Source organism: Mauremys reevesii, linkage group 1 (assembly GCF_016161935.1).
Source record: "Mauremys reevesii isolate NIE-2019 linkage group 1, ASM1616193v1, whole genome shotgun sequence".
Taxonomy (NCBI): Eukaryota; Metazoa; Chordata; order Testudines; family Geoemydidae; genus Mauremys; species Mauremys reevesii.
Window position 1 is genome coordinate 101,032,551 of NC_052623.1, and position 10,415 is coordinate 101,042,965.

At 44.2% G+C, this 10,415-nt stretch overlaps 1 protein-coding gene across 1 annotated transcript in view; it reads left to right on the forward strand.

The window, feature by feature from the left end:
- HS6ST3 (heparan sulfate 6-O-sulfotransferase 3) overlaps positions 1 to 6,067 on the forward strand; it is a 517,000-nt gene extending 510,933 nt beyond the window's left edge. Inside the window, exon 2 of the mRNA XM_039499712.1 lies at positions 4,987 to 6,067. Coding sequence (XP_039355646.1) covers positions 4,987 to 5,695 — 709 coding nt within the window. The 3' untranslated portion in view covers positions 5,696 to 6,067. The remainder of the gene's footprint in view (positions 1 to 4,986) is intronic.
- The last annotated feature ends 4,348 nt before the right edge of the window (positions 6,068 to 10,415 follow it).

Below are 10,415 nucleotides of genomic sequence, written 5' to 3' on the forward strand. Positions count from 1 at the left end.
CTGTAGTCGAAGTGGATGTTTCTGGGAATATCCATTCATGAATGGTCATGGGATGCTCAGGAACTATGATGACAGGATCTGTATAAGTACCCCAATAGAGCATGATGAAACTGCTGTTAGATAGTATGGAACTGGGTACCAGCACAAAGAACAAATTATTTATGCCATACAGTCTCTCCTAAGCTTTGCCAAACATTAAGGCAAACCATACAATTCCTAATCTAAATTGTAATAGCAATACACACAAGGACACTCCCCACTACATGCCCCTTCTTGCTCATTCAAAAAATGTATATCGTTTCACGCCCTTTTTCCAGGATTACCCATGTAGGTGCCATAGCGTTTGCAATGCCCAACAGCTACCGGTCAGTCAGGAATCTGGAGTGGGCAAATCTACTGTGGGAGCTGCTGTGCTGCAAGTAGCCAACGCAATCATTGACCAGCTGCTATCAAGGGTAGTGACTCTGGGAAATATGCAGACCATTGTGGATGGCTTTAATGCGCTGGGGTTCCCTAACTGCGGCGGGCGATAGACGGAACGTATATCCCTATCTTGGCCCCGACACACCGGGGCGGCCAGTACATAAACCACAAGGGGTACTTTTCCATGGTGCTGCAAGTACTGGTGGATCACAAGTACTTCACCGACATCAACGTGGGATGGCCAGGAAATGTGCATGATGCTCGTATCTTCAGGGACTCTGGTCTGTTTGAACAGCTGCAGGAAGGGACTTACTTCCCAGAGCAGAAAATTACTGTTGGGGGTGTCAAAATGCCTATAGTTGTCCTCGGGGATCCAGCCTACCCCTTAATGCCATGGCTCATGAAGCCGTACACGGGTACCCTGGACAGTAGTAAGGAGCAGTTCAACTATAGGCTGAGCAAGTGCAGAATGTTGGTAGAATGTGCTTTTGGACATTTGAAAGCGCGTTGGCACAGTTTACTGATTTGGTTAGATCTCAGCGCAACCAATATTCCAATTGTAATTGCTGCTTGTTGTGTGCTCCACAATCTCTGTGAGTGTAATGGGGAAACATTTATGGCGGGGTGGAAGGTTGAGGCAACTCGCCTGGCGGCCTATTTCGCACAGCCAGACAACAGGGTAATTAGAAGAGCGCAGCAGGGCATGCTGTGCATCAGAGAAGCTTTGAAAGCCAGTTTCATGACTGGCCAGGGTATGGTGTGACAGTTGTGTTTGTTTCTCTTGAAGTTACCTGCCCCCTATATATATGAAAGGAAATAAAGTCTAAATTGTTTTTAAAATATTCTGTATTATTATTTGTTGCACAACACATTGAGAGAAATCAGAAGGCAGACTCGGAGGTGGGGGGGTTGGGTTAGGGGGGTGGAGGAGGAGGGAAGGACAAGTCGAGAAACCAAATCAAAAGTTCGCATATGCCAGTTTTCTGCTGCTTGGGCGATCCTGTGGGGTTGAGTGTGTGGGTCCCCGTAGCCTCCCCCCTCATGTTCTTGAGCATCTAGGTGAGGAGGCTATGGAACTTGGGGAGGAGGGAAGGTGGTTATACAGGGGCTGCAGCATCAATCTGTGGTCTTGCTGCCTTTCCCGCATTAGATCTACCATACAGTGGAGCATGTCAGTTTGCTCCCCCATGAGCTTGACCATAGTGTCCTGCCTGCTCTCATCACGCATGTCCCTCCTCTGTTTGTGTTCCTATAATGCTTTACAGGACTCCGCAATTGTTTGCCTCCACGCATTCAGCTGAGCCCTATCAGTGCGGGGGGTTGCATAAGCTCGGCGAACATGTCTTCCCGCGTTTGTTTTTTCCGCCTTCTAATCTGGACCAGCCTCTGGGACGGAGTAGATAGGGGCCTGCGGGAGGAGGAGAAGGGAGGTTAGTATTTTTAAATATACATTTCAGAGGACAAAGGGGACACTTTGCTATGAGTAAGCCATCACACACAGCTGGGCAACAGAATTCAGCTTGCAGGCAGCCTAGGGGCACACGAGGTTCTGCGTCTTCTAAATTCATTTCAGTGTTTTCAAACTGCTGGGACCCCTTTCCCATAGCAAGCAATGCCTGGTGGGTTTTCCATAAAGGAGGGCCTGCAGGCTCTCTGGGATGATCACTTCACACAACACCAACACCCCTCCCCCCGCACCCATCGTGTGGCTCCGATGAGGCTCTGAGCAGGGATGAGCCCTTTAAACTATACGCAAACAGCCCAGTGCGGCTGGGTTTGCCCCCCTCTCCCCCTATTGCATGGCTCCGATCAGGCTCTCACTCACCAGAAGTACCTTCTCCAGGGTCATGGTCCAGGAGCCTGCATTGGGAGTGGGGGGAGGCTATTGGCTCCAGCGTTAAGCATAGTTCCAGGCTAGCGGGGGAAACGGATTCCCCACTTGCTGCCTGGGCACTGTCCTCCTTCTCCTTCTCCTCCTCCTCTTCATCCTCCAATGACTCTTCCTCCTCGCTCTGTACAACTCCCCCTTTGCAGGTGTCCACGGAGAGTAGTGGGGTAGTGGTGGTGTCACCCCCCATAATTGCATGGAGCTCATGGTAGAAACGGAATGTATGGGGCTGTGACCCAGAGTGCCCGTTTGCCTCCCTGGCTTTTTGGTATGCTTGCCTGAGCTCCTTGATTTTTTTACGACACTACTCTGTGTCCCTGGAATAGTCTCTTTCCATCATGGCCCTGGAGATTTTAGTGTATGTATTTGCATTCCTTTTTTTGGAATGTAGTTCTGCCATAACAGACTCGTCTCCCCAACATACGATGAGCTCCAGTAGCTCCCGTTCGGACCATGCTGGAGCTCGTCTGCGAATCCGGGACTGCGTGATCTCTTGTGATGGTGGACTCTGCATGGTCGCCTGTGATGGTGGACTTCTGCTGACGCTCACCTGTGCTGATGGTGACCAAACAGGAAATGAAATTCAAAAGTTCTTGGAGCTTTTCCTGCCCACCTGGCTAGTGCATTGGAGTTGAGAGTGTTGTCCAGAGCGGTCACAAGGGAGCATTCTGGGATAGCTCCCGGAGGCCAATAACATTGAATTGCGTCCACGATACCTTTAACCTGGGATTGCGATCTCGATTTAAGCGCTACTCCACTTGCCGAGGTGGAGTACAGAAATCGATTTAAAGAGCCCTTTAAATAAAAAAAGCCAGTTTGGTCATGTGGACGGAATCATTTTTTTTTTCGAATTAACTCGTCTAATTCCGAAATAACAGACTCATGTAGACCAGGCCTTAGGGTAATTTCAGTGGATCAGGTGTTGGAGACTCATAATTTATTAACGTGTTGTTCAGAGCCAGATGAGTTATGCAAACACCTATTTTTGTACCACACTAGCTATGTTAATTTTACTCGTGGACTTTTAGTTGCTATTCCAGCTGACAAAAGTTATAAAGTATTTTGGGTTTGTCTTATTTTTATATCACCCTATAATTTAGGCTAAGTTGTTATTGAATAAAATCTTCAACAGTAAATGTGTTACATGAAAGATTGTTTAGGCATACTCAATTTCAGTCTTTTTCACATTGCCATAACTAGATGTAGAAACTCTCAATGCGGCAACTAAAAGATAAATTGACAAACTGAGGTCTGCAGTTTCTTGTTCTATTTGATGTCAGGTAGATTTTAGTATCTTTTTTGTATTCCTGACAGATAACAGCTAAACATGTTAGCCTTTACATTCATCGGCAGTGAGTGATTTTAGTATCCATGATCATAACTAGTTTTAATCCATCTGTCAACTCAAATTAAGTCATGTAAATGGATTTTAGTCCTGTTATTGGCCTCAATGTAACCCATTTAATGACCCATTTTCAAGTTGGCAGGTCATGCCAAAATCTTCCACATTGCATTATTTACAGCAGTTGCAGCATCCAGTTGGTATTGTCCAGGCTGCTCATATATTCTAACCATGTGCTGTAGAGAGTCATATTGTCTCAGTTCAGAAGACAGGTGACAGGATTAATATTTTCTTATTATGTACAAGAGTAGTGAGAGAATTCACATCTTTGTGGTCTGTAATCCTCACCACAGTAAATCCTCAAAGGACACAACTGTTTCACTGTTTTATCTTTGAACCGTTGTTAAGTATCTTCTCCCATTGATTCCGATATTGCTAAATACCAGCATATAAAAAGAGTGTATTGAGTACAATTGGATTTGTCATGGTCTCTGTAAATTGAGGAACACTGCACAATCGGTTGTGGTTAGATCCCGCAAAATAAAAAAAATCCCTCTTTTGTTTGCAGCTTGTTTTCTAGCATATCTGCTTAATCACAAATGGATGAAAATTAATAAAAAGAATTAATCACAAAAACCAAACTGCCTTCGAGTTTGTTCACAATATTCACCATGCGTTAAGGTTTGCACTTTGTACTACTGTGTTTGTCACTGGGAGGTAGTTAATGTTACTTATTTCTTCTTTCAGAACTAGTAAGTGCCTCAAAAATCACCGTGATGAAGAACAGATGGATAAATGGGTTAGGGATAAAAATGTGTCCTCGGTCCACCTTCTTGAAAGTGACTATCTATCTTGTGGTGTGGTAAATTTTATTATCCACATGTCATGGTTGCTAGGAATGTTCTATAGGCTTAAGTTTTACAAGTGCATTGGTCCATTTGAAAAAGTTAAGGCAAGGTCTACACTAAAGATTTATAGGGGTATAACTATGTCGTTTAGGGGTGTAAAAAATCCACACCTCTAAGTGATACATTTATACGAATCTACCCCCTGAGTATAGACAGCGCTATGTCAGTGGGAGAGCTTCTCCCATCAACAACTACTGCCTCACGCCAAGTGGATTAACTATGCTGATGGGAAAAGCTCTCCTGCTGGCATAGGAGCATTTTCACTTAAGCGGTGCAGCTGCACTAATCCAGTGTTTTAAGTGTAGACCTGCCCTAAAACAGAGTCGTTGGTTAGCAAGCATTTCATCAGAGAAAAATAAAAATTGCTGATTAATAAGAATAAAAGCTGTTGAATCCTAAAACTGTGTTTTAAAAATTTGTTCCAGGAACTTCTATTACATCACAATGCTGAGGGATCCAGTGTCACGGTATTTGAGTGAATGGAAACATGTCCAGAGAGGTGCAACGTGGAAAACTTCCCTCCATGTGTGTGATGGAAGAAGTCCAACACCAGATGAGCTGCCTACCTGTTACCTGGGGGATGATTGGTCTGGAGTCAGCTTGCAAGAGTTCATGGATTGTGGTTACAACCTGGCTAACAACCGCCAGGTTCGCATGCTGGCAGACCTGAGCCTGGTTGGATGTTACAACTTGACTTTTATGAATGAAAGTGAGAGAAATATGATCCTTCTCCAAAGCGCCAAGAACAACCTGAAAAACATGGCCTTTTTTGGACTCACAGAGTTTCAGAGGAAAACACAGTATCTCTTTGAGAGGACATTCAACCTTAAGTTCATTTCCCCATTCACCCAGTTCAATATTACCCGGGCCTCTAATGTGGATATTGATGAAGGGGCCCGGAAACGCATAGAGGTGTTGAACTTCCTGGACATGCAGCTTTATGAATATGCTAAAGACCTCTTTCTCCAACGCTTTCAGTACTCCAAGCAAGAGGAGCACCAGAAGAACCGGCAAAAACGGCGGGAGGAGCGGAGGCTACTCCGGGAGCAAAGAGCGCACCAGTGGCAGAAGGAAGAAGCAGCAGCAGAAATAGCTGTTACCGAAGATTATAACAGTCAGGTGGAGCGATGGTGACACTTTTCATTCTTAGACAAATAAAAGAAAAGAGAAGTGAAAACCCTGATAATTTCTTGAACTTGGTTACTCAGAGATTACACAAGGAATGAGTGTTGCCTTGGTAAATGAGACTGAGTCTCACAGCTGCCCTTCTTTGTCTTAGTTTTTCTTAGTTTCTATCAGCTAGGAGAATATATATATTTTTGTGTTTCTCAATACACCTTATATCAGTGTTATTAACTGGCAATGGAATAGATTCTTATCCAATACTAACTTCTTTCAAAGGCCTAAGTGATGAGAGTGGCTGGAAAAGATAGCTCTTTTTTTTCCATTAACTGATGTACTCTGTACAGTTTGAGCAGCTGAAACTTGTGATGACATAAATCAAAAATCAGAGAACTACTGAGCTGCTGACGCTGGTGTATTTCAGACTGTCCTGTGTAGCTGTGTTCTGTACTGAATGCAACAGAGAAAACCATGTTGCCCTTCAGATGTTTACACGCAGTGTTTTAAGTAAGAAAAAGAAAATACTAAATGTGATTAAATTACATTTAGGATTAGGTGGCACATGGGGCTGAAACTATTTTTTTCATTTCTGAAAGCCTGCAGACGTGGGTGGTTTATAAGTGAAATGAGTTATATGGTCTTAACCTAATCCCTAGCAGATTTGGCTGCGCATCACCAAAACCTGCTAGTAAGCAGGCTCCATTCTGAGAGAGCCTGGCAAATGAATGGCATAAGTACTACTGCTGAGAAATGAGATCCATTCTGTAGAACTTCCCCATTCTGGGGAAGCTCATACAGGCCTGTTCACCCTACGCTTTGACTTTTGTTTTGGGTGTGAATGAAAAAATAAAGTGTGACATTAAGAAAGGCAAGAAAAAAAAAGAAAAAAAAAAAGGAAAAAGTCAAACAAATTCATTTGTTATAATCTTGTTCATGTTCATAAGGTCGTATCTTGAGAGATCTTGAGAGGTATCTGTGTTTGTGTGAGAGAGCCTGAGCTGGCTGAATGGGAGTGGGAGCATGCTGTGCTGAGTTTAGGCAAGAAGAAGGGGTAGGGTTCTTGGAGGGGAGGGATGTGGTGTGGGGGAGGGGGCGTGATGTTGTTGAGGGAGTGGGGGGGGTGGGCAGGGGGGGGAGCAGGAGAGGAGCCTGAGCTGGAGCTGGGAGGGTGGGTGGTGTGTGTTGACACACACACACCCTCCAGGAGGAGGAGGCTAAGCTCTTCGGGGCCTGTTCCAGGCTAATGAGACACACCAAGACTTGCTCAGCCTGGGGGGGGGGAGCTTAAAAGGGGGGAATTTACCACAGAATGAGGTGGTGAACAGGGAGAAAGTTGCTTGCCCAGTGACTGATAGTAATAGAGGGAGTCCAGAGAAGGACAGCTATGAGAGACACTGCCTGCCCTGAGAGTCTGGAGTGGGCACCACCCACCAGGAAGAGAGGAAAAGTAAACACTGTGACGGGGCAATAGACTCAGAGACTGTGTCTCTAGGGACTGCCTGACTGCCTGAGAGGTCTGGTTCCAGCCCAGCCTTCCCTTCCCTTGAAGGAAAGGAGCACAGCACCAGCAGTAGTCTGTGGTGTGTGGCTAGCCCAGAGAAATTCCCCAAAGGCTGCTAACTGGGGGAGAAGAGAGGGTAAATGATGCCCAGTGGCTCCTGGGGGGTCCAGGGAGCCCATCCCCCCCCCCCAGTTGGTTTAGCCCAGTTGAATGCAGAGAGGAACTATATCAATTGTTGAATGTGGGTGCTGGTGAATTGGTGGCAAGAGGGGTGACTGTAGTGTGGAAGGGAGGGTAGAGGTAGCTTGGAGAGGCAGAGGTAGGTACTACAAGAGATCAGTAAGGGGGTCACAGAGAGATAATCACAGTTGTCTCCCAATTTGCCCTTTACTGTAAAGCATACCTCATTTTTCATTCTGAAAATGGGAGGGTCCCCTCTTTCTTCTCACTTCCCTGCTGTCCTCCCTTAACACACAACAAAACTCTTCCCTGCACGCCTCTGTCCCTCAGGGCCACAGCAGCTTGGCTTTTCATTTCTGAAAACATTATCTTTGTATGGAATTGGAGAGAGAAGCTGGGAGATTGGTGAGGCTGCAGGTAGCATTCACTTGGGTGCCAGCTGCCACTGCCTGGGTACAGCAGCAGCCCTCCTTCTGTTTAGGGTGACCAGATGTCCCGATTTTATAGGGACAGGCCCAATTTTGGGGTCTTTTTCTTATATAGGCTCCTATTACCCCCGTCCTGATTTTTCACATTTGCTGTCTGGTCACCGTACTTCTGTTTGACACACAACTTCTAATGGAGAAAATGAAAACAAAGTAGTTGGATGGGAGGAGTTAAAATGTAACAGTTTGGTAACACATTAATACTATGCCTAGCCCTGTAGTCAGTCATCTCCCAGAGGGGAAGTCAGGCCTCTGAAGGGCTGCTCATGTGCTCTGACATATATGTTAATGGAATTTCTGTCATCTTGAAGGCGTATATTTGAGGCTGAGTTAAAGTTCATTTTTGACCGTGAGCCTGCTTCACACATGCTGGCATTTGCAGAGCAGCAAGTGGGCCTATTGGGCAGAGGGCTGACAGCTTCCAGTCTCTAAAGCTCATAGAGGGCAAGGACCACAGCCAAAGCCTTCGCAGCTACACTAGTGGCTTTAGAAAAACCCACAGTCACGTCAGGTGTTTTTAGCAGAAGTTCCTGGCATATTAAAATAAACCAGAAAGGGCTTCCACGTTCTCTAAGATTTACTGCTTAGACAGCGGTTTGCTGACATTCACTCTAAAGCGCTGTGCATAGTGCTGTGTTTAAAATAACTGATGCCAATAATCAAAATAAAGGGCCAGGTTCATCTCTCAGGTACTCCAAATTTACATGGTTGTAACTCCACTGACTTAACTGTAGATATACTAGACTTAGACTAGTTTAAAGGAGATCAGAATTTAGCCCACTCAGTCCGTTTCCAAAACTTTGCAAGCATTTGATTTTTAAAAACAAAGACATAGAATCACTGTCTTCCTGGCAAATTGTGATGTTACTGACATGAGGCATTTGTGTTTCTGCTACTGAGGTGGTGCTAAGAAACATCACTCTGCTGTGGTGCAGATGTACTTATTAATCTTTCACCTGATGTGCTCAACACTGGCTGCTTATTTCCAGTTCTAATTGGCTGTAGGTTCACACTAGGCAAAAAGTTCACCAAACTGTTGAGATTTAAGGTTCTAATTCCTGATAATTGATGTTTGGCCACAGAATTAAATGTATTGCCTCTGAGCTGTTTTATTGACAAAGGCAGATGTGACCTAGCCTGCCCTCACACAAATGCACACAATGCAGCAACAGTAGATCCGCTTCTGTGCTCCGGTGTTCCTCACTGCAGTAGTGATGAGAATTTAATAAGGCTTCAAGAAGTTCTATTGAACAACACCCATTACTTGTTAGAGATGGGGCCCAAACCAAACTCCTAGATCCAAACTCCTCGGACCTTTGTGGAAGTTCGGGTCCAGAGCCAGACTTCACGGCTACCATGTAACTGTAAAGACCGAAACCAGAATGCCAGGTCCCCTCCTCTTTGAACTTTGGGAAGGCTTAGGGTTGGTTCCAGTCTAACTAGTTTGGGCCCATCTCTAGTTTTCAACTCCCACCTTCAAGTAATTTAGCCAAATCCAGTGACATAAGGGGTATAAAGTTACACATTGAGTTTAGCATAGTCCAATGAAAGGTGATGGGAGTGACATCCACTATACACCAGAAATAGATTTGTCAGAGGAGGAGGAGAGAGCGTGTGTGGCAGACCTCCCTGTTAGTTGATTTTCTTGCTACACACACTACTTATCGATATAGTACTTTGTGTTCAAATTGCAGTACGGACATTAATCGGAATCAGGCACTGGGCATGCAAAATGAGTCACAAATGGGGTGAAGTAATGTTGCTGTGTTTAATTCATTGGCTCACTTACATTGTTTTTTTTTCCCCCGCCACTGTTATGTGACTGACTTCCCTGGAGTTCTGCTGTTCACCAGGATGTGTTAGATCAGAATCAGATGCCACTGAACTACAGATTGGTGCAAGTTAGTGCACAAGGCCCTGTGCTGTTCATTCACAAAGTTTGGATTACTCTGATAGTGTTGAATGCTGTAAACCTCTCTAGTAACAGCAACTACATACTCAGAAAAGATATCCAAGTTTGTACTGAAACACTTCTGATGGCTTGGTTCTTGTGAGATAGTCTTTATGGAGGAAACTGATTGCAGCATCCTCCATTTTCTTCTTGGCCATATCAGTATTTTTATGATTCAGGTGTCCCTTTTCATGGTTTTAACTCATCATTCTCTAATGTATATTTCAAATAAATGTTAGAAGGAAAATCAGAACTTTCTACCATTTGCAATGTTTAAGGTGAAAGGGTAGTTAATAGATTGTAAATTTATTTTCCTTATGGATTCTTCCTTTTATTTATGTGCAATAATGTGTATGAACTCTGCTAATAGGAGATTGTATTGTGAGTGTCCATATCTACTTTTATGGCTATTTAAAAGATGGTTTGTAGAACTGAGGATTTTCATTGATGTAAAGCACAACCTAATGAATTATTTAATGTTTAAATCATTTGTGATGTCTAACCATTGTTTTCCCATATTTATTTCAGTGGTTTTTTTTTCTGTAAAATGAGACAATGTTTACTAAATATTTAAGGAACCTCTAAAAAAAAATATGGAGAAGTTTTGTTGAATTT